The sequence below is a fragment of the Anolis sagrei genome, chromosome 2, assembly GCF_037176765.1.
Source record: "Anolis sagrei isolate rAnoSag1 chromosome 2, rAnoSag1.mat, whole genome shotgun sequence".
Taxonomy (NCBI): Eukaryota; Metazoa; Chordata; class Lepidosauria; order Squamata; family Dactyloidae; genus Anolis; species Anolis sagrei.
The window spans coordinates 27,747,101-27,772,209 of record NC_090022.1 but is presented as its reverse complement, the minus strand read 5'-3'; the positions used below and the strand labels follow the sequence as shown (position 1 = coordinate 27,772,209).

At 42.3% G+C, this 25,109-nt stretch overlaps 1 protein-coding gene across 2 annotated transcripts in view; it reads right to left on the bottom strand.

The window, feature by feature from the left end:
• The window catches only part of LOC132769463 (laminin subunit beta-1-like), a 99,408-nt gene extending 74,638 nt beyond the window's left edge, over window positions 1-24,770 (bottom strand). The window contains exons 1-2 of one of the 2 annotated variants that reach the window (XM_060766509.2): window positions 24,547-24,770; window positions 6,519-6,571 (exon numbers count right to left, since the gene is read on the bottom strand). In XM_060766509.2, the coding sequence (XP_060622492.2) occupies window positions 6,519-6,558 (40 nt within the window). In that variant the 5' untranslated portion in view covers window positions 6,559-6,571; window positions 24,547-24,770. Of the gene's footprint in view, window positions 1-6,518; window positions 6,572-12,475; window positions 12,851-24,546 lie in introns of those variants that run through there. The other variant, XM_060766508.2, reaches the window with a different exon arrangement.
• Window positions 24,771-25,109: the final 339 nt, after the last annotated feature.

Genomic DNA, 25,109 nt, shown 5'->3' with positions numbered 1-25,109 from the left:
TTTCTTTTTTTCTATTAGAACCTAGGTACAGTACTACTCACATTGACCCATTGATAAGTCAGGTTTCCAGAACTGCTTTTTGACTATAGTTTCTAGAGTTATATATGAGTATATACGAGGGTTGAATGAAAAGTAATCCCTCCACCTTTGTAACTCCTCAACAGATGGCAGTACTGGTATGTGGCAGGTACTGCCTTGTTCAGTAGACTCTCCTCTACAGTTCCATTTTGGCAGGAAGCCTTAGCATTGAATGGTTGTGTTATTAAAGTGCGAAGTATGGAACCCCTCGCAGACGGTCGGTCAATGCGACTTAAGCAACGTGCAGTCATTGAATTCTTGACAGCAGAAGGCGTCACCCCAAAGGAGATTCATCAGGGAATGCAAGCTGTATATGGTGATTGTGTTGATGTGAGTACTGTACGTCGTTGGGCGAATAAATTTAAAGATGTTGAGGTGGGAACATCTGACTTATGTGACAAACAAAGAGTTGGACATTCTGTGATAGCAACCACTGAGCTTCACAAGCAAAAGGTTAACAGATTGATTCAGGATGATCGTTGCATCACTCAGAGATAAATTTCAAGCAAGTTAAAGAGCACATTCTAAGGATTATTTCTGCGTTTGATTTATTAAAATATTCCCATCCAAACCCAAGTAACGAAGGTGGAGGCATTACTTCTCATTCAACCCTCATACAATAAACACATGCACACACATGCCTGGGTTTTTGTAATGTGTGCATGTCACAGAATCCCAGCTAGATGTCTTTGCAAGAACACTAGAGTGGAGCCCATGGCAATTTCATTGCCAGCCACATAGTGGCTAGCAGAAGGTGCTCCACTGGGCCGCTACTGTCCTAAGCATGCTTCTTTGTGTCCAGTTCAGTCCTTGGGTGCATTTGCACTGTAGTATTAATGCAATTTGATAGCGCTATAACTGCCCTGGTTCAATGCTTATGAAAGCATGGGCAGTGTAGGTCTTTGGCCTTCCCTGCCAAAGAGTACCGGTTCCTCATCAAACTACATTTCACAAGATTCTATAACATTGAGCCATGGAAGTTAAAGTGGTATCAAACTGCATTAATTCTACAGTGTAGATGCACCCTCAGAAGAACTGCCCACCCACTCTCTACTGGGTTTCTCAGAGGCTCCTAAACCAATTCAGCAGCTTCCAAGACTCACCGTCCCCACCCAAAGCTCTTGCCAATGATTAACCAAAATATGAGGCCAGAGGCATGCCCGGCACATACCAGAGCTACCTCTCCTGACACATAAAAGTCATGAATTTCAACAAAGCAGAAGGGAGGGGTAAAGGGAGAATGGGATAACTGAAGTCCACTCTTCTGTCTGCCATTAAAAGCCTTCAAAAGTCCCATAGATGTATCAATTCACTAACTTTTCCTCTGACTTTACAGATACAAAGCAGGAAAGCTAACTGATGCCAACAAAATCATCACGGGGAAATGGTTACATGCTTATGTCAATAACAAAGTGACTTTTTAAAAAAAATTGTAGTGTGCACCTTCACTGTAGAATTAATGCAGTTTGGCACCACTTTCAAAGATATGGCTCAATGCTGTAGAATCCTGGGAGTTGCAGTTTCGTGAGGCACCAACCCTCTTTGACAGAGAAGGCCAAAGACCTTGGAAGACTACAACTCCCATGAGCTATGGCAGTGAAAGTGGCATCAAACTACATTAATTTTGGGTTGTTGAGAATTTTTCGAGCTGTATGGCCATGTTCCAGAACCATTCTTTCCTGACGTTTCACCCACATCTATGGCAGGCATCCTCAGAGGTTGTGAGGTCTGTTGGAAACTAGGAAAATGAGGTTTATATATCTGTGGAATGTCCAGGGTGGAAGAAAGAACTCTTGTCTGTTTGAGATAGGTGTGAATGTTTCAATTGGCCAACTTGATTAGCTTTTAATGGCTTAGCAGTTTCAGGGTCTGGCTTCTTACTGCCTGGGGAATCCTTTGTTGGGAGGTGATTACCGTATTAAAAAACCCTCTAAAATCATAACAGCAAATAAAGAACAACACTCAAAAACAGGTGAATTCCAGACAAGAAACAATCAGGGCCAGCTAATTACCTCCCAACAAAGGAACATGGCCATAGAACTCAGAAAACTCACAACAATCCAGTGATTCCAGGCATGAAAGCCTCCAACAACACATTTATTTTACTGTGTAGATGCACCTAATTATTATTATTATTATTATTATTATTATTATTATTATTATTTGAAACACAACAAGATGAGTCCACAGCAGACACTCTGCTGGCTGTTGAATTGGATCACACGTCGGACACTTCTCAAGTGTCTAGGACTGTGTGATGTATCAGCAAATAATGTGTGCAGATTATTATTATTATTATTGTTGTTGTTGTTGTTGTTATTATTATTATTATTATTATTATTATTTTATCGCCATCTTTCTCCCCATAGGGTCTCAAGGAAGCTAACAAGTGATGACACTACACAATGAACCATTACCCAACAGGAGTAATAACAGTGCTTTTCTGGACACTACTGCACACAGGTGGCTGTAAGCAGGGGACATAATGAAGGTTGGGCAGGAAAGAGGATTGAGAAAACCTCCGTTGATGCAGGGCAGGTTCAGCCACGCCTGGCTCCTTCCAACCCCTGCAGTGTCTCATTCATAAAGGACCTGCCAGGCATGACTTTTGCACTGCACGTGTCAAAGCAGGTCGCTGCCTGCATGTTCTTACTGAACGGGTTTGAAAACTGGCACAGATCTACAACGGCTTGTGTCAATCCCGGGCAGTCGGTGAGCTACCACTCTGTTTAATTTGCCACGTGCAGAATGTGGAGTGTCAGAGGAAAAGCAAGGACAGTACAGAAAACTGCAACACTAGGAAAAATTTTTGAAGTATTAATGATGTCACCTTCTTTACAGGCAGTACCCAAGATTTGAACAACATACCATATATACTTGAGTGTAAGCCAACCCGAATATAAGCCGAGGCACCTAATTTTACCACAAGAAACTGGGGAAACATATTGACTCGAATATAAGCCAAAGGTGGGAAATGCAGCAATTACTAGTAAATTTCAAAATAAAATAAATACCAATAAAATTACATTAATTGAGGCATCAGTAGGTCAAATGTTTTTGAATATGTACCGTATTTCAAATAAAAAAAAAGTAAACTAGCTCTGTAATTGAAAGGTAGGGTCAAATAACAATATAGTATCAACAATAACGTAACAACAATAATAATGTAAAGGTAAAAGTTTTCCCCTGGCATTAAGTCCAGTCGTGTCCAACTCTGGGGGGTGGTGCTCATCTCTATTTCTAAGCTGAAGAGCCAGCGTTGTCTGTAGACACCTCCAAGGTCATGTGGCCCGCATGACTGCATGGAGCGCCCGCTGGAGCGGTATCTATTGATCTACTCACATTTACATGTATTCAAACTGCTAGGTTGGCAGAAGCTGGGGCTGACAATGGGAGCTCATGCTGCTCCCTGGATTTGAACCTGCGACCTTTTGGTCAATAAGTTCAGCAGCTCAGTGGTTTAACCCACTGTGCCACCAGGGGCTCACAATAATAATAATAATATTGATATTAATAATAAAACTTCATTTGTATGCCGCCCTCTCTCTCCATGGGGACTCAGGACGGCTTCCAACATAGCAACAGTCAAACATTCAGTGCCTATATAAACAATGCAGAGCTAGATATAGATGTATAATTATATATAATTTCACATATGCATTTCCCCCTAAAACATTTTCAAATCCTCTCTCTCTCAATGTGCATTTCCCTCCTGCAATATTTACAAGCCCCCCCTCTCTCTCTATATATATATACACACACACATATACATGCATATATATATATATATATATATATATATATATATATATATACACACACACACACACACCACACACACATCTATCTATCTAGACATCTCTCTCTATATAGGCTTTGCAGAGACTTGCAAACATATGAGGGGAAAATTCATATAAAAATAATGTATACACACACCTATGTGTATACAGGTACACGGAAATCTCTAGATATCTATATGTATATAGGATTTGCAAAGACCTACAAACATATGAGGGGAAAACTTCCAAGGGAACAAAAATGCACATATAAGGTTAATACATTTACATAAACAAAAAAAGAAACCCCGGAAATTGGATAGGTCTGAATGGGAGCCATACAAACAAGGAGGGCATGAAATATATCTCCTCCCTTCCCTCCCTTTTGACTGGAAAAGAAAACACATTGTCAAGGGAGGTGACGAGGAGATATATAGCCGTCCCTTGCCACATGTTGCTGTGGCCCAGTCTGTGTATATTTGCTTTGTGTGTGTATATATTTGTGTATATTAGGCTTGGGTAACAACGGAAAAATTTGTTTCTAAACTCGTTTCGTTTTTAGGGGTCCATCGCGTTTCGTTTTTTTTAATAATTCCGAAATTTTCCTTTTAAAATTTTTGAAATATACGAAATTTTGTATAATTACGAATCGATTCGTTAATGGCGGACGCGATTGCGCAATATGCTAACAAAACCTCCAAATGGGACAGGGGGAACTTCCCTCTCCCTCTGTTGTTGACTGTTGGTGTGATAAAACAAACAACAACTATAAAACTTGCACCAGACATGCGAAAATAATTACGAAAAAATTACGAAAAAATTACAAAACAATTCCGAAATAATAACAAAATAATTACGAAATAAATTGGAAAAATTGTTTCGAATCTAATTAACTCCTCACACTATTCCTGCATGGCTCAATATCGGATCGTAAGCTAATTTAAATACGAATTAATAACGAATTGCGAAATTAACGAATGACACCACCCAAGCCTAGTGTATGTATCTATATATGTGTGTTTGTGTTTATATATGCAGTTTTGCACATGTGTTGTAATGTATTTTTTTTCCTTTTGAAGTCTCTTCTGCTGTGTTTTTATGAGTCATGGTCACTCGTTGGCCTGCTAGGTGTATTGTGTCCAAATTTGGTGTCAATTAATCCAGTGGTTTTTGAGTTCTGTTAATCCCACAAATGAACATTACATTTTTATTTATATAGATTGCAAGCAATTGCCTCCAGGCTCCTCTGCCCAGCCTTGACCCCATTATATACCGAGGGAGGCTTTTTCAGCTCAAAAATAAAAAGTGGGGAGCTGAAAACCCGGCTTATCTTCGAGTATATATGGTAGGTTCTGTAGGTTTGTTCTTAAGTTGAATTTGTCTGTAAGTCAAAACAGGCACATTTTAAAGTGTAACTCCAGCCGAATATATATGCTTTGGATAACATAGGGAAGGGCTAACATCCCTGTGGTGTTTATTTTGTAGTCTGTGCCCCTGTTCAGAAGATTTCACCCCATTTTCTGTCCCTGTTATAATTAGATTTTGAAGAATGTGGTTGTTGTGGAAACAGGATTGGAGATAAAATTTCAGTGGAGACACCTTTTCCCCATGGTAACTCTTCCAGGAATTAATTTCCCTTCCAAAGGGTAGATTTCTCTCACTTCCTGTTGTCTCATCCCCGTTCTTAACTATGAGTTGCTTATAAGTCAGATGTTTGTAACTCAGGGACTGCCTGTATACTCAGTCATCCAAATTTGCAGTTTGACTTTTGTGGATTTGATTAAATGTTTTCTCTAGGAATGCCTAACGGTATATCTACATTATAGAATTAATGCAGTTTGGTGCTACTTTTTACTTGTCTATGGAATAACGGGATTTGTAGTTTGGTGAAGCACTGACACTCGGGCAGAAAATAGACTAGGAGACTAGGACGACGAACAATGGCTCCAAATTACAGCAAAGGAGATTCCACTTGAACATTAGGAAGAACTTTCTAATGGTGAGAGCTCTCAAGCAGTGGAACTCTCTGCCCCAAAGTGTGGTGGAAGCTCCTTCTTTTGAGGCTTTTAAATAGAGGCTGGATGGCCATCTGTCGAGGATGCTTCGAATGCGATTTTCCTGCTTCTTGGCAGGGGGTTGGACTGGATAGCCCACGAAATCTCTTCCAACTCTAGGATTCTATGATTCGATGTCCCAGAAATTACTATAGAGGTTGATCCTGGATGATGCTTAACATAATATAAGTATCATCATAAACGTCAGAAGAGAATGCTTCTGGAACATGGCCATACAGCCCGGAAAATTCACAGCAACCTATCATCATAAAATTTAAAAGTTGGAAAACTACAATATATGGTAGTGCAGAAAGGGACTCCACTTCTCAACTGTAGTCCTTCCTTAAACAGCAAGGGACCAAACTGCATTAATTCCACAGTGTAGAGCCAGCTTTATCTGGGGATCCACTCAAGCCCTATAAGAACTCCCCCTCTTCCAGAGTCCATGAACCTATTCCTAGTCTCTATTTAATGAGCAGCTATAATAGACTGACTAAGTCCCCCAAGACAGAACAGCGGGAAAATCTATATAAAGGCTTGCACATCTGGGAGATGCTCATTTATAGTAACAGCTCAAATCCCAAAGGGAAACATTGGCATCAGCACTTACCCCAGAGAAGCAAGTAGAGCAGCAGTGGCATTGGCAACATCAAGGTTTTCAACCTGGAAAGAGGGAAAAAAGGAAGAAAGTATGGAGTTCTAGCTCAAAATCTAAAAGTTCTCCTACTATACTTTCCCCATGGCATCATCATCATCATCATCATGCATGTCAGGAGCAACTTGAGAAACTGCAAGTCGCTTTTGGTGTGAGAGAATTGGCCATCTACAAGAACGTTGCCCAGGGGACGCCCAGATGTTTTGATGTTTTACCATCCTTGTGGGAGGCTTCTCTCATGTCCCTGCATGGGGAGCTGGAGCTGACAGAGGGAGCTCATTCGCACTCTCCCTGGATTCGAACCTCCAATATGTTGGTCTTCAGTTCTGCCGGCATAAGGGTTTAACCCATTGTGCTCCTTCCCCCATAACTGAGAAAACGGCAATGTCAGTCAAGGGCTTATGTTTCAGCGAGGAAAACCTCTGAATTGTTGTGTCTTTCTGCTAATCACAAGATAAAAATTTCCTGGAAATTCCGACATGCTAGAGAAACAATCCCACTAAAAACTCAGGGAGAGGGATGGCAGAAATATCTGCAATACTTTCTTATCAACTATATCTTTTTTTCATTACACCTTGAACATAAAATACATTCTTGGCATCCTAATCACCATTGAAATTTGTACTGTTTATAATTTTAATGAAGACGCAATCCAGTGCATTTTCACTGGTGCTTTGAATGCAGTTTTCCTGCTTCTGGACCTGATGGCTCAGGAGGTCTCTTCCAATTCAGTGATTCTACAATTCTATGATTCACTGAAAAGGACCCACTTTATTTAGAGAAGCTTCTGCCTGCATAGACGCATGCAGGACTAGTGCTTCAAATAAATAGATGCCATAGAATCATAGAGTTGGAAGAGACCTCATGGGCCATCCAGTCTAACCCCCTGCCAAGAAGCAGGAATATTGCATTCAAAGCACCCCCAACAGATGGCCATCCAGTCTCTGTTTAAAAGCTTCCAAAGAAGGAGCCTCCACCACACTCCAGGGCAGAGAGTCCCACTGCTGAACAGCTCTCACAGTCAGGAAGTTCTTCCTCATGTTCAGATGGAATCTCCTTTCTTGTAGTTTGAAGCCATTGTTCTGCATCCTAGTCTCCAGGGCAGCAGAAAACAAGCTTGCTCCTCTCACATATTTATACATGGCTATCATGTCTCCTCTCAGCCTTCTCTTCTTGCAGGCTAAACATGCCCAACTCTTTAAGCCGCTCCTCATAGGACTTGTTCTCCAGACCCTTGATCATCTTAATCACCCTCCTCTGGACACATTCCAGCTTGTCAATATCTCTATAGAATATACACCAGCATTATAAATATACCCAAACTGGGAGGAAACACTGAGAAAGCAAACTGATGCAGCCAGTTCTAGGCCCCTTTCTACACTTCCATATAAAATCCAAATTATCTGCTTTGAACTGGATTATACGAGTCTACACCAAGCATGGGCAAACATCGGCCCTCCAGGTGTTTGGACTTCAACTCCCAGAACTGAAATCCAAAACACCTGGTCTTTACTGCCATATAATCCAGTTCAAATATTATCTCCTTTGATAATCTGAATTATATAGCAGTGTAGAAGGGTCCTTAGGAAGCACATGGATCTGACCTATCTTCCAATATTTCACAAATGAGAACTGGGACATGTATGGCATAACCATATCGTCATAGGATTAAGATTGCAAAAGTCAGCAATGTGAATCACAAAGCAAGGAAAGGCTGCAGGCGTTTGTTTTTGCCTGGTCCTACTGGGCCCCCTTCTACATTGCCACATAATCCAGATTATCACAGCAGATAATCCACATTATCTGCTTTGAACTGGATTATATAAATCTACGCTGTCGTATAATCCAGTTTAAACAGATAATCTGGGTTTTATATGAAGCGCAGAAGGGCCTTACAAGGAGAGAGAAACTGGGATATTTTTAAAGCAGCTATAAAGGCCCCTTCCACACAGCTGAATAAAATCCCATATTATCTGCTTTGAACTGGAATATATGGTGATGTGGACTCAGATAATCCAGTTCAAAGCAGATATTGTGGGATTTTCTGCCTTGATATTCTGGGTTATATGGCTGTTTGGAAGGGTCAAAAGTGAGACTGGAGCATTACTCAGGATTGTCTCTGCCAAATTGGACAATTGGAGGATATCATCTTCTCAGGTACAGAAATACATTTTGCATATCTGTAATATACTTGGAAATTACCTGCCTCGAAAGCAGCAGGCTGTCTCGTCTAGAAATCTTCACATTATGCAGTGTAAATAAAACAATTGGGTTGTTGTAGGTTTTTTCGGGCTATATGGCCATGTTCTAAAGGCATTCTCTCCTGACATTTCGCCTGCATCTATGGCAAGCATCCTCAGAGGTAGTGAGGTCTGTTGGAACGAGGACAAAGGGTTTATATATCTGTGGAATGACCGGGGTGGGACAAAGGTCTCTTGTCTGCTGGAGCTAGGTGTGAATGTTTCAACTGACAACCTTGATTAGCATATAATGGCCTGACAGTGCCTTGAGCAAACTTTTGTTGAGAGGTGATTACTACCTCTGAGGATGCTTGCCATAGATGCAGGTGAAATGTCAGGAGAGAATGCCTTTAGAACATGGCCATATAGCCCAAAAAAACCCTACAACAACCCAGTGATTCCGGCCAAGAAAGCCTTTGACAATACAATAATTCATTTCAAAACTATATTATTCTGTTTAAAAAAACATATTACATACAAAATTGTTTCCCCAATGTTATCTTGGTGTCTCACTGGAAGATGAAATGTGGTTGGGGGGAGGGGGAGTCCTCTATAATGAAAAAAAAAGAACATTTTCCCTTCCCAAGTGTTCTCATTCCTATCCTCCTACTCTTGACTCAGTGTGCTCCCCAACTCCAGCTTTCACATCTCTGAAAAGGAAAAATACCAGATCACCAAAGACAACCTATGTGTCCTATGCTCTAGTCAGCAAGTGACCAAGGAACCAGGTGGTTGGGGTGTAAGAGTTATTGAGTATTGAATTCAGCCCAGGAAGTCCCAAGTTATCAACACAATGAATAAGTGAAACAAGAGAGTGAACACCAGCCAGTCCAGGACTGGTCATAACAAGTCAACAATCCAGATAAGAGAAGCCAATATGTAATAAACCAATATTATTGTAATATGTAATAAACCAATATTATTATTGGTATTATGCCCAAATATTTGGAAAATACAAATGCTAGTTCCTTGTATAGATGAGTAATTTCAGCTGTCCGCTAAGATTGTAGGTTGGGGTTCAGAGCCCAGTGCACTTCGCTACTCCAAAAGCCAGATTAAGACACAAATTGTGTTTGAAGGCAACAAGAGCAGAGGGCTAATCTTTTGGGCCTCTAAGGAGGTGAGAATAAAATCTGTGCTCTCAAAAATCTGACCTAGCCCATTTTTTTCTTCTTCGTGTCAGGAGCGACTTGAGAAACTGCAAGTCGCTACTGGTGTGAGAGAATTGGCTGTCTGCAAGGATGTTGCCCAGGGGGACACCTGGATGTTTTACCATTCTGTGGGTGTTCTCTCATGTTCCCGCATGAGAAGCTGGAGCTGACAGATGGGAGCTCACCCAGGTCTCTGGATCTGAACCGCCAACCTTTTGGTCAGCAGTCCTGCTGGCACAAGGGTTTAACTCACTGCACCACTGGAGGCTCTACTTAACCCAATGCAAAATACAGAACATAGAATCATAGAGTTGGAAGAGACCTCGTAGGCCATCCAGTCTAAACCCCTGCCAAGAAGCATATTCACATTTGACAGCTATCTAAAGCACCCGCACCAGCCTTTGATTGGTTGAAAACTTTTACAGCTAGGTTCCTGGCTCACGTTGGCTGGAGATTCAATGATTTGTAGTTTAGGGCAGGGCCCTTAAAATGCTCAGCCAGAGAGGTTCTGGGTGTCACTAAACTACAAGCTGCAGGATTATGCAGGAGACAGTCACAGGATTTCAGATGGGATGCATACTCTGCCTCCTCTTTCAGCCCTAGTGTGATAAGGCCCTACGTACGTCACCAGGAAAGAATACTGGTGAACTACAGGAAGATTTATAGACAGCTGTCTCAAAATACAAGTTGCCAGATTAATCAGCGTCCCCTATTTAACAGCCAATGGGATTGACATAATCTCTCCTTATCTCTTTGTCATTCAACAAATAATTGTACCATGTCTTTGACCTATTCAGTGTTTGCTACCTCCTGATGGGGAGCCCGACTGCCTCAACCCCCCCCTCCCCCGTTCCCCAAACCTGGAGAGACCAGCACACATTAATAGGCATAAAACTCCTTCTTGTCTATATCTTCTGATTACAGAGGGTGAATTGTGATAATAGGGTGAGAAGAGGCCACACGTAGTATGGTTGGAATGGGCTATTGGGGCAATGTCCTGGAACTGAAATGAAATAGGCCCTCTGGAAGGCAGGAGTCTCAAGAAACTCAATGGAAAGTTTGTCATCTCTGATTCAGTTTAGATAGCAAGATTTGCCAGCTTCACGTGACAGATTTATTTCCTAGTTCAGAATAACTGCCCAAGCCAATTAGTACATTTATAATCTGCATGCACTGGAGGTGACCCCATCTGGATAAATTAAGGTGTGGGCAATTCATTTTGAGGGTAATATTTAACTATGGATTTATTTGAAAAGCTGATGGGGTGGGATGGGGGAATAGTGGAAAAAGGAAGGGGTCCATATTAGACTAGGGTGCCTCTACGTTGTAGAATTAATACAGTTTGATGCTACTTTAACTGTCATGGTCCCATTATCCTGGAAGATGTCGTTTATTGAGGCACCAGCACTCTGTGGTACAGAAGGCTCAAGACCTTCTAAACCTACAGCTCCTATGACTCCATAGCATGGGCCACAGAAACTACAATGGTGCAAAGCTACATTAATTTGGCAGTGTAGATCAGTAGTACCCAACCTTTTTTTAGACTCCAGACCACTTGACCAGGGACCACTTTGATCTGGGACCACTTGACCAGGGACCACTTTGACCACTCTCCAACATTAGAACCAAAAGAGTTACAAATCTGTTTTTGGTCAACGTTAGGTTCGGTTTGGTTATTTGGGGCACTGATTCAGAAAATTGCATTGGATAAACCACATCAGCTCTAATTTCTGACACAGAACATATGCCATCCAGTAGTTGCCATCTGCTCGCACACAGAAAACCATATTTAATAATTTAGAGCTGATGTGGTAGTAGTAATCTTTCGTTGGTAGTCAGCCTCTCCCCTCCCGACATTCGTGTTGCCTCAGCACAAGGCTTTCACGAGACCAGTTGCTCTCGTTGCCTAATGGTTTCAAGGCAACGGTGCAGTAAGTGTGATGACGCGGACAATATTTTCATCCTTGCAGACCACTGGTGGTCCATAGACCACAGGTTGGGAACCATTGGTGTAGATGCGCCTCAAGTTGTGAGTAAATAAAGATCACGTGAAAAAAGGGTTTCCCTATGTTTTGGGAGAACCTTGAACATGTGGGAAGCTGCAAATCTGAAAGAACACAGTCCTTAGCAACACATGGCCCACAAAGAGAGCTATTGTACCCAGTTTCACTCCACCTACTTGCCTATGGTCAGACCACAGATTTCCCATATTAACCATTCCCATTTTAAAAACCCAATCAAACCCACAAGCCTTAAAACAAACACCATCCACCCTATGACCCTAGAAGATCCTGTCATTCCTCCCACCATGAATAGCAGGAAACTTATGATGCAACACATACACATCCTTCGAGGAACAGAAAGTATCTCAGTTATCTTAATATATACTCTTAGTAGCTGAAATTTCATTCTGTCTTGCTTGGGCAACAGTGTGATTGGAAAAACAGATAAGAGAGAGACAGAGATAGAGTTTAGAGACATATAGAGGGAGCCAACTCAGTCCTTTCAGTCTTATACTCACATCCAAGTTGGGGCTCCCAAGGTCTTGTCTGGTGCTGCTTCATCTCCCTCTTCAAGTTGGGACATGAGGCAAGTGGGATTTCGCAGAGAGTGTGTGTGGCTTCTCTCCATTCCTGGACCTACAAATCACTAAGGAAGTCCCCTCTTGCCCCTCAGAGGTGTCCCCATTTGCTGCTGTCCAGCCGGCGTGAGAACTCCGGCCGTGCGAACGTAACTGGCAACGGGTAAAAATAACCCGGCTCTTCCCAACCCCCCTCTCTTCGTGTGGGCAAGTGGGGCTGGAGACTGATTTTTATTCAAATGGAGCTGGGACGCTGAAAGGGACTAACGGTCTCTAAGCTACGGGAATGTCACAGCCTATTCTTTCTGCTCCACGGCACACACAGCGCCTGCCCCGCTTGCCGGCACAGGCCTGCCAGAACTGCCTCGCTGGGAGGAGAGAAAGGGTAGAAGATTTGCCCTTCCAAGGACCAAAAATACAAAGTTTTTAGTTGAGTCCCAGAGTACATTTACAATGTAGAATGAATGCAGTCTGACACCACTTGAACTGCCATAGCTGAGTTCTATGGAATCACTGGAGTTGTCATTTGGTGATGCACCAGTACTTTTTGGCAGAGAAGGCTACAGACCTTGTAAACAGACAACTCCCACAAATCCAAAGCCACGGCAGTTCAAGTAGCATCAAACTTGATTCATTCTACAGCATAGATCAGAGGTCTTCAAACTAAGGCCTGAGGGCTGGATAAGGCCCTCCAAGGTCATTTACCCAACCCTCGCTCAGGGTCAACCTAAGTCTGAAACGACTTGAAAGCATGCAACAACAACAACAATCCTATCTCACCAGGCAAAAGCAGGCCCACACTTCCCATTGAAATACTAATAAGTTTATATTTGTTAAAATTGTTCTTCATTTTAATTATTGTATTGTTTTTAAGTTTTTTTGCACTACAAATAAGACATGTGCAGCGTGCATAGGGATTCGTTCATGTTTTTTTCAAATTATAATCTGGACTCCCAACAGTTTGAGGGACTGTGACCTGGCCCTCTGTTTAAAAAGTTTGAGGACCCCTGGCATAGATGCATCACCAATCAAGCCACACCAGGGGAACTTGTCATCTGGACACAAGCCCTGAGAAACCAAAACAAAGGACTTGGCAATCGAAAAATCTGATCATTTATGTGCCAAATTCAAATTGCATTATATGGCAGTGAGAATCCAGGCTGAGTTAATTTGCACCTATGGGGATTGGTAGACACTGGATAAATGTAGAAAAGGGAAAGACCTTGTTAAATTACAACTGTAGTAGACTCTCAGGCACCTTCTACACTGCCAGATAACCCAGGTTATCTGGCAGTGTAGATGAGTCCATAGCAAACGAGATCACTCTGCTGGCTGTTGTATTGGATCACACGTCAGACACTTCCCAAGTGTCTAGGACTGTATGATGTATCGGCGAATAATGCGTGCAGATCCCAGTAAGGTGCCCTTTTGCAGCTGGCATGTGGTAATTTTGTCAGCGCCAATTGTGTTTAAGTGCACGCCAAGGTCCTTACGCTGCGCCCAGTGTGCTGATCACCACTAGGAGCACCTTTACTGGCTTGTGCTAGAGTCTTTGCAATTATTATTGTTGTTGTTGTTGTTGTTGTTATTACTATTATTATTATTTCTGTAGGGGTTTTCTTCCCCAGTTGCTTGATTTTTGGTTAACTGAGAATCGATTATACTTATAATGCTTTGCTTCCAGGCTCTTCTATGGAGTTCTGTTCAGAGAGACTTTCAGAGAACATGGGGCACAGGACTGTTTCCGTTGCCCTGTCTCTGTTCCATTTCTTTCGAAGAGAAGCTCATTTCCCTTTAATAACATGCCAAGCAAGGTCAACATCTCCAGTTGCCTATCCCTCCGGCTGGGACAAGGGGTCATGGCCCTGTGGCGATGGGAGCCTTAAGCCGGTGCCATGAAAAGCAGAGCGTAACCTTTCCTGGTCTGAAAATGGGGATGTGTTCGGACAAAGGAGTTGGTCCAGCCCAGGCCCTGGCCAACATCAGCCATCGCAGCCGGTTCCCAGGGAGCCTGGCAGCAGCCCGGGAGGAATGCACTTGTTGTGTCTTGCACCAGGCTTTCCCATAATAGCACCCAGAATAGCTCATCCTCGTCTTCTCTAAGCGGCGTTCCCTGTCCAGCCTCCCTTCGGCTTTGATGGGAATAGGACAGAGGGGGCAGGGTGGGAAACAGTCGGTGCCTCCCCTCTCCAAACGCCTGGGTCTTCACCAAGGGCTTCTCCAGGCATAAAAAACCCTGTGCTATTCTTGGAACTGGATGTGACCTCCTCCTTTGGCACCAGCTTGGCAGGAGGATTCCCCTGGTCTGTGAACACAGGGTGAGAAAATAAGCTTAGAATGGGGCAGCCCACACAGAACTAGAAAAGCAAAGTCTCTTCTAGCTGGCCTTCCAGAATTTAAGGGGAGAGAGAAGGGGGTAAACAATTTTTGGAGTACAGGCACTTCCCAGGTTATGAACATAATGAACAAAATCTGGCTACCAGTATTTAAAAAAAATCTCTAAAATCATAACAGTCATTAAAGAACAACATTCAAAAACAGGGGAACTCCAGACAAGAAACAAACAGGGACAGCTAATCACCTCTCAACAAAGGATTCCCCCAGACAGTAAGAAGCCATACCTTGAAAATTGCTATGCCATTAAATGCTAATCAAGGTGGCCAATTAAAACATTCACACCTACCTCCAACAGACAAGAGTTCTTTCTCCCACCCTAGACATTCCACAGATATATAAATCCCAGTTTCCAACAAACCTCACAACCTCTGAAGATGCCTGCCATAGATGCAGGTGAAAGGTCATTATTCATGGCCAGAATAATTGGGTTGTTGTAAGTTTTTCTGAGAGTGCCTTGGACTGCGAGAAGATCCAACCAGTCCATCCTCCAGGAAATAAAGCCCGACTGCTCACTGGAGGGAAGGATACTAGAGACTAAGTTGAAGTACTTTGGCCACATCATGAGGAGACAGCAAAGCCTAGAGAAGACAATGATGCTGGGGAAAGTGGAAGGCAAAAGGAAGAGGGGCCGACCAAGGGCAAGATAGATGGATGGCATCCTTGAAGTGACTGGACTGACCTTGAAGGAGCTGGGGGTGGTGACAGCCGACAGGGAGCTCTGGCGTGGGCTGGTCCATGAGGTCACGAAGAGTCGGAGACGACTGAACGAATGAACAACAACAAAGTTTTTCAGGCTGTATGGAACACAGCCATACAGCCTGAAAAACTTACAACAACCCAATTATTCTGGCCATGAAAGCCTTCGACAATACATTCTGTAGGTTTGTTCAAAAGTTGAATTGTATGTAAGTCGGAACAAATACATTTTAAAGTATAACTCCAGCCCAATATATACTTATGTTTTTGCACTGGATAACAAATGTGGTGTTTCTTTTGGTGCCTGTGACTCTCTTCAGAAGGTTTCAGCTTACTTTCTGTCCTTGTGATAATTTGATTTTTTTTTGGGGGGGGGGGGGGAAGCATGGCTTGTTGTGGAAACAAGGATTGATAAGAAAGCTTCAGTGGAGATGTTTTTTCTGTCAATTTGTTGTAAAACATTATGTTTTGGTGCTTAATTGTAAAATCATAACTTAATCGGTTTTTCCTTAATCCTGCCTTATTATCCAACATTTTCACTTATCCAACACTGGGCTGTTCATGGTGGATAAGTGAGACTCTATTGTACTATCATTCTTGCTAGAGTTGCATTTACAGTGGTTTCTGCTATAACACACATGAAGAGTATTTCCAGGTTGTATGTTGCTGCTGTGGCTGGGGAAAGCTCATCTTCAATCCTTGGAGATTGCCCCCCCCCCCCCCCCCAGCTTGTTGTAAATGCAGCTGCTAGAGCTTATACAACAAAAGACTCTTGAATTGTGATGTGGGGCCTCCACTCCCTGCCTTCCCTACAAAGCCATAAAGGTTCCAGACGCATGTATCCATCACCTTTCTCTCCTGCAGATTGCTGTTTCAGTTCAGAAAGGTATAGCACAAATACATACCTTTGCACTGATGCAAAGAACCCTGGCAGCAGCTGGGAATGGGTGGATACAGGTACCCAAGCTCCAAAGCGGCAGCCTCTCCCTTCATAGGAGGCCAGGATGATTCAGGGGTTGTCTACACCAACTAAATAATCCAACTGCAATATCAGAGTATTGTGCCCCAGAGCTAACCCAAATCCCTAACCTTAGTGCCACTTGGTTGCTGTGAGTTTTCCGGCATATGTGGTCATTTTCCAGAAGCATTCTTTCCTGACATTTCATCTACATCTATGGTAGGCATCCTCAGAGGTTGTGAGGTCTGTGGAAATTAGGCAAATGAGGTTTATATATCTGTGGAATGTCCAGGGTGGGAGAAAGAACTCTTGTCTTCTTAAGGTATGTGTGAATGTTTCAGTTGACTACCTTGATTAACATTTAATGGCCTTGCAACTTCAAAGCCTGGTTGGTTGCCACCTGGGGGAATCCTTTGTTGGGAGGTGTTAGCTGGCTCTGATTATTTCATGCCAGGACTTCCCCTGTTCTTTGAGTGTTGCTCTTCATTTACTGTCCTGATTTTAGAGTTTTTAATACTGGTACCCAGATTTTGAGAATTTTCATGGTTTCCTCCTTTATGTTGAAATTATCCACGAGCTTGTGGATTTTGATGACTTCTCTGTGTTGTCTGTGAAATCCACAAGCATGTGGACAATTTCAACAGAAAAGAGAAATCCATGAAAATGAACAAAATCTGGCTACCAGTATTTTTTAAAAAACCTCTAAAATCAGAACAGTAAATAAAGAGCAACAGTTAGAAAACAGGGGACTCCAGACAAGAATCAATCAGAGCCAACTAACCCCTCCCAACAAAGGATCTCCAGGCAGCAATCAGCCAGGCTTTGAAGCTGCAAGGCCATTAAATGCTAATCAAGGTGGCCAGTTGCAACATCCACACTTGCCTCAGGCAGACAAGAGTTATTTCTCTCACCCTGGACATCTGAAGTTTTAATGAGCCTGCCCTCTATTCCTTCATCCAAGGCCCCTTCCACATAGCTGTATAAAATCCACATTGAACTGGATTATATGGTAGTGTGGACTCAGATAATCCAGTTCAAACAGATATTGTAGATTATCTGCCTTGATATTCTGGGTTATATGGCTGTGTGGAAGAGCCCCAAGTTATTTACAAAGGAGTCAAAAAACACTGAACCAAACAAAATTCTGTTGCATTCCACAAGTCACTTCTCTCCAGGAAGAAGAACAATTGAAAGCACTTCTCTTTTGCTATCACACTAGTCCATATTTCAGGAAAGAAAGCCTGACTGCTCACTGGAGGGAAGGATATTAGAGGCAAAGATGAAGTCCTTTGGCCACATCATGAGAAGACAGGAAAGCTTAGAGAAGACAATTATGCTGGGGAAAATGGAAGGAAAAAGGAATGAAGGGTACCCCTTTAGTTAGGCACCCCAAGGCTGGTGACAGAAAGCAAGCAGTCTCCGTAGGTGAAGCAAAATCTTTATTCAAGTGTGGCCACACAGGGAGAAACAGCCAAGACCAGTGTCTTCAAAGAAGGCTGTCTCTGACATTTGGATCTTTCAGTCTCCTTATATACATGTCTTTTCGCTGTGTCATGGGCACACACCTCTCTTATCGGATCAAACATTCAAAAACATGTTTTTCTCATATTTTGCCACTTCAGTGTCTCTAACTGATAACCCTCTACAAACTACGTAAACACACACATTATTGTTACAGATAAGCATTTTGGGTGTTAACCCACCCTGGGTACTCCCTGGGCGTACTTAACTATAGAGCATCTTGTGTCTTCTAGATACATTATCTCCTCTTGGCTTTTGGTCTTCTGCAGGCCAGAGGAGAGGGACAAGCCTCTCATTAGGTTTGCATTTCAGCATTTTGAACACTTCTAAGTTCTGTTAACCCTTTCAGGAAGAGGGGCCGACCAAGGGCAAGATGGATGGATGGCATCCTTGAAGTGACTGGACTGACCTTGAAGGAGCTGGGGGTGGTGACGGCCGACAGGGAGCTCTGGCGTGGCTGGTAGATAAGGTCACGAAGAGTTGGAAGTGACTGAACGAATAAACAACAACAATCACACAAAGGAAAAAGGAAAGGGAAAGGTAAATAATGGAGAAAGGCTAAACAGCCTACAAGCAACCCTTCAATCTTGCAGATCTTGCAAGCAAAGCTCAGGAGCTTTTGGTTTCTGGCTCAACCCTTAACCATGAACAAGGTCAATCATTCATGCTCCTATTTCAATCCCTCTTCTTACTCCACAAAGCTCTCCATATGGTTATAATGTCTGAGGGTCCTTCCACACATCCCTATATCCCATAATATCAAGGCAGAAAATCCCACATTATTTGATAACCCAGTTGAAAGCAGATAATGTGGGATTTTCTGCCTTGATATTCTGGGTTACAGGGCTGTGTGGAAGGGCCCTGGGTTTTCTGAGTCTACTTGAAAAGTCATTATTTCACAACAGAGCAAGCCTCTCTACCCATGGGATGGCATTTGAGCTATGAACGGTGAGCAATCCCATCCAAACTAAAACCATACTATAATATAAGGGAGAGTGTGTTTCCCAGCAGCTCCAGCTAGGGATCTTTGTTTTTTCCAAAAATAGAAACTTCATTTGCAAATGTGTCTACGTCAATTTATGAAAAACTATTCATAAATTACAATGGTATTCTGCTTTGCCTCAAGAGCTTATCCCAAGGGACAGAGAAGAGATTATTTAGGTCAATCATCCTTGATCAAGCATGAAACTCTCTTTGTGGGTGACCCAAACCAAGATTGAAAAGATTGAATTTGGCGTCATTCTGGCTGGAGGAATCTATGTTTAACTTTTTAAAGTAACTTGACCAGGCTCTGCACCTTTAGTTACTAGTTGTACTTAAGGAGAGATCACATGAGCCCAGGAGGGGCAAACTATGGCCCTTGAGCCACATGTTGTGGGCAACATCAGAGTTTATTCTTAATGCCTTAAATTGTCTTGCAAATGACAAACGAATCATCATTTGAGGGTTTTTTTCCATTTGAGGTCTTCTTTTCTTCCACTCTTCTGTCAGCTCCTATTTCAGGATGGGCAGTTTGGAAGAAAAGCCCTATTTCTTGGTTCAGATGTAACAGTGAAACATTATTTTGATAAACCAGATTGTGGAATGCATTGGTGGACTATGGTTTCTAATTCTGGTCTGTCTAATAAATAATGGTTTGCAGGGGTGGGTTTAGCCTCAAGCAAACATCTAGAGGTTCATTTACACACTGTAGAATTAATACAGTTTGAAACCACTTTAGTTGCCATAGTGTGATACTATGGAGTCATGGAAGTTTCTCAGAGAAAGCTAAAAACCTTTTAATATTACAACTCCCATGATTTGATAGCATCGAGCCATGGCGGTATCAAAATTTACAAATTCTACAGTGTAGACCCAATGTTTTCCACTTACACTAAATGTATTTGAGTCCTAGTTTATGTTGGAAATAGCAACCTTCTCATGCTTCCACTAGTTATTTGTTATGTATAATATTGCTTACTGTATTGTATGCGTGTATTGGTTTGCAATTTTACCTAATCTCTTTGTTGTGGGAGGAGCTGCAGACCATGTGATCAGAACTAGGCATGTTCAGGACTCAAACCCCAATTTGGAACAGTTTTGCTTTAGACTTCAGTGGCGATAGAAGAGAGCAGAAGCCATGTAGAGAAATGTGTGTTTACATCAGCAGCAATGAGTACAGTTTAGATTTCAGTAAGATGTATGCTTGAAGACTCCATTGGACTATGGACTATTGTTTCTAAGGAGGAGGCCTGGTGTTACCTACACAGTGAAACTACTTTAAATCCTATTGTAACTGGATTCATAAGCAAAGTGCCTATGAATATATATATTGTACACATGAAGTTTTGTGAGAAAAACCAACTCTGTTATTTTTGAAGAAGACCATTTATTTTGTCTCTTGAGAGCATGACTTAAAGGCAAATATATTTTAAGGATGAGTAGATGTTTTTTGGTAACGAAAGAAGTACTTCCAAAACTCTACTGAATGTATGTTTTTGTACATTGGCATTTCTTTGTCCCTAACAGTTCAAAGACATAACTAGGTACATCAGTTTAACAGCTGAGAGACTGAGCGCCCTATATCCACACAGCCCTATATCCCAGAATATCAAGGCTGAAAACCCTACAATATCTGCTTTGAACTGGGTTATCTGAGACCACACTCAGATAATATGGGATTTCCTGCCTTGATATTCTGGGATATAGGGCTGTATGAAAGGACCTCTAGTTGCCTTGCATGAATGCTGGTGAACATAATTTTTCAAAAGGTTGTGCCTTCTAAGAAGGTTATGCCTTTCCTGTGTTCAGTGGTTTTTCCAAAAGGTTATGAATCCCATTTCCCAAAAGGTTATGGAGATTTATATTTTCCAAAAGTTTGAATACTAATCAACAGTTCCCCGAAGATATTGCATTGGGCTAAAAGGTCTCCTTTCAAGGTTTCTTGAGTTCAATCGTGGCTTTTTTAATATATATATATATATATATATATATATATATATATATATATATATTAGTAGTTTCAGACTGAATTGCCATCTTGCCTGTTAAACACAAGTATCAAAGTTTTATTGGGTATGCTTTTATCCATCATTCACAACTGTGTGTCCTTTATTCAGCTATCTTTTACTTAATTAAATTGTATTTTTACACACTGTTCCAAGCACAATATGCTACACAGTACAGATAAAAATAACCAGGTTTGGCCAGGATTTATATCCACTTACAGCAAAAATGAGGCTTTTTGCCACAGATGCCCTTTCTGTGAAGGGTCCTAAGCTCTCTTAGGGCCCTTCACAGCCCTATATCCCAGGATATCAAGAAAATCCCACAATATCTGCTTTGAACTGCATTATATGAGTCCACACTCAGATAATGTGAGATTTTCGCCTTTATATCCTGGGATACAGGGTTGTATGGAAGGGCCCTTGGCCATATGCAGAGTTCTTCATCTTTCACAACTGAATAGCGAAAACCACATATCTAGGATTTGTAGGAAAAGATTTCAGCGAAGCACCTCAAGTTTAGTTTATCTGAAGGAAATCCATGTTGAGCTTCCAGGGGATGTGCAGCTTTTCATCTCTTGCTTGTAAGACTGGCTTTTAAAATTGTTTTAATCTTTTTAAAGAATGTTTTCAATTATCGCCAAGATCTTGCGTATAATAAGCCTTGGCATAATGTCATACGCTGGGAGATGTACCTTGGTTATGCTGTGCTACTTTGCTACATAATCGCAATATTCTACAACCAAATCTGCATTATAGATTGCTGCATTACTGTACTCTCCTGCAGTCAGTTAATACCAAAATCGCAATGCACAACAATACGCAATGCCACTTGGCAGAATGCAGCTATCAAACACTGGTCCAAAAAGGACACACATAAGGAATGCTTGCCGAAGTGTGTCTCTGATCCGTTTTTAACAAATGTTGGATTTTAGGCTTGCTTTTTAAATGTATGTTTCCATATAATATTATCATAATATCATGATGTTCCTGTTTTGGACAGAGAATCAATCTTCTATATATGTAAAAATCAAAGTATGCATTTTCGTATCACCAAAGCTATTGCTAGCTGAAACGATCTTCTGTGATGTCACTAGATTGGCTGGGACTAGGTGAAAAATTGGCTAGGTGAGGTGAAGTGGCCCTCTGTGATGTCACTGAGAAGGCATGAGAGAAAGAAAAGAAAAGAGAGAGGGAGCGGGGAGGGAGGGAGCAAGCCGCTCAAGGCAAGATATGCATTTCTGCTGTAAGTTTATTGTAATTGACTCAAGTTCAACCAGCAAGATATTTAAGTGATTAGACTTTCTGATACCAAATCCAAAACTGTAATCTTATAGCAGCTTCTTGCAGTTCCATATTGTTGAACCCCAGGCCTGGAAATATCTATGGCCACAGCACCACACAAGAGTCCAGAATATAAGCAGTTTATTATAAAAACACAGAAATAAAGAAAGAAGATGTATAATCCAAAAAAAAGGTATAGCAATAAGTGATAACCAATCAGTAATCCAAATGTTTCACACAGATCCAAAAACACACAGTCCAGGAATAGCCAAAAAAAATCAGAACTACAACTTAAGTCCACAAGCAAAAAGGTATACTTTGTAACTTGAGCAGGAATACAAAAACAAGAACATAGAAAACTTGCAGGATACATAAATCCAAAACCACTCAAACTCTACATTGCCTGAAGTACCCCTTAAGTAAACAACTTACTATTTAATGGACACCCATGAAAGCATTCCTTTTCCCATGAATTTTCTCCACAACTTTCCCACATAATCGCTCTGACCAGCGCTGCTTATTTTCTGCTCTGATCTGTAAATGAGAACTTTTGTTGTTCTCTGTAGCTCCAGGTGTTTTCTCTGGGAGCCTTCCGTATCACTTAGTTCTTCACCCGACTCCTTATGTAATGTTGCAGTTTCTGGCTCTTCTGACTGACCTTGAAGCCCTGCACTTTCTGAGTCAGGTTTCCCACAGAGAGTACCATAATTTTCCTCCCTTGAATCTTCATCACTTCATGCCCCAGGAAATCCCACAGGAAATCCCACAAAATCATCAGTGAACCCATCAGCCTCAGGTTGATCTACAACACATATATTTATTTAAGCTACTTCGTATATGCCAAATGTTCTTACTCCAAGCAAATCCAAAAGTGTGGTGTAAGCTGTATCTTCAAGTCCACATAATGTACTTACATTATGCATCACTTTCTGTTCTGAGAATTTGAAGTATGTTGCATTGATACTGTAGAATAAATGGAGTTTCACACCACTTTAACTGCCACCATTCAGTGCTATGGACTTCAGTTCTAGCACTCTTTGGTAGATAAGGCTACTAGTATTATGTTTATTTATACCCCATTTTTTTGTTTCCACAAAGAGGCTCAAAATAGCTAAAGACCTTACAATACCGCAGCTCCCAGGATTCTGTACCTTTGAGCCATGGGGATTAAAGTGGTGTTCTAATGCATTTATTTTACAGTGTAGCTGCACCCACAGGAACCAGACACCATTCCTGGGAGAAATTGGGGAGAGGATCACTCTACTCAATTATTTAGCTTTCTCTTTTCACTTCATAGGATTCCATCGCATTAAGCCAGGACAGTTAAAGTGGTGTTACACGACCATAACTCTACAGTGTCATTTTTTAATGAAGAGAAAGGAATAAACACCTGCTATTTCGGGGGGGGGGGGGGGTGCAGCGGGTTAAATTGCTGGGCTGCTGAAGCTGCTGACTGAAAGGTTGGCAGTTCAAATCCAGGGAGTGGGGGTGAGCTTCCGCTGTTAGCCCCAGCTTCTGCCAACCTAGCAGCCCGAAAACATGCAAATGTGAGTAGATCAATAGGTACTGCTTCCGCGAGAAGGCAATGGTGCTCCATGCAGTCATGCTGGCCAATGACTTTGGAGGTGTCAGACATAACTAGACTTAATGTCAGGGGAAATTTTTACCTTTACTATTTCCTATTCAGCATGCCAAAGTGGTAGAATGGAAGTATCCCAATCACGGTTGAAAATGCATGATGGTTCTCGGAGTATCCAACTAGCCAGACTGCACACAATCTTATCTAGATAACTAAAGCTGGAGCGACACTGTCCTATAATCCAGGTTATCAAAGCAGATTATCCACATTATCTGCTTTGAACTGGATCATATGAGTCTTACACTGCCACATAATCCAGTTCAAAGCAGATAATCTGGAGTATATATGACAGTGTAGATGAGTTAAGAAGGAAAAAAGGCAGTTTGCAAAGGAGTGCCTTTGGCATTTGATCACCCACTTTCCGAAACCCTCTCCCTGCCCTCTTTGCCCATTACAAGGTATCCATCTGTTTGGCTTGCAGAAAGGCCTTTGAAGTATAAAAGGAAGCCCAGAATAGCCGTGTGCCAGTTGGCAGCCAGCCCAGGGAAGTGGAAAGAAGTGGGCAGAGAGAGTGAAAGTTCCCAGCTCCTACCTGTAAAGGAGCCCCTGCTTCTTCTCCTAGGCCTTGGGCACACCTGGGCCTGCTATGCTCTTGGCTAGTGGCAGCAACAGCACACCTTTCCCATGCCACCTGCACCCCAGCTCATATGCGCCACTGCTTCCAAACCAGGGGTGTCCAAAGCTGCCGAGAGAGAGACTCTTGTCCTTTGGGGAAGGTTTCCTTCTTGCCGCAGCTCCTACTCCTCCCCTCTATGCTGTGCCAGGCAATGGGAGGGAAGGAGGGAGGGATGGGCCTTGCTTTTGCAACGGAGCCAAGGTAAGGCAACCGGCCAGGTAGAGACGCTCCCTGTTCCCCTCCCAAGCAGGGAGCGGCCGAATGCCACACGGAGGAAGAAGGTGACCCTGCAAGCAAGGACACACAGGAGGCTGCGGGACTCATTGGAGAGAACTGGGCTGCTAAGAACAAGTATGCAGGTGGCCGGATGGAGGTGAGCGCCAAAGTAGTTAGCCTGCAAAGCAGAAATGCATCACAGCATGTCGAGGCATAAAGGACTTCCTGTATCAGACTTGGTCCCCATCTACACAGACCATTTA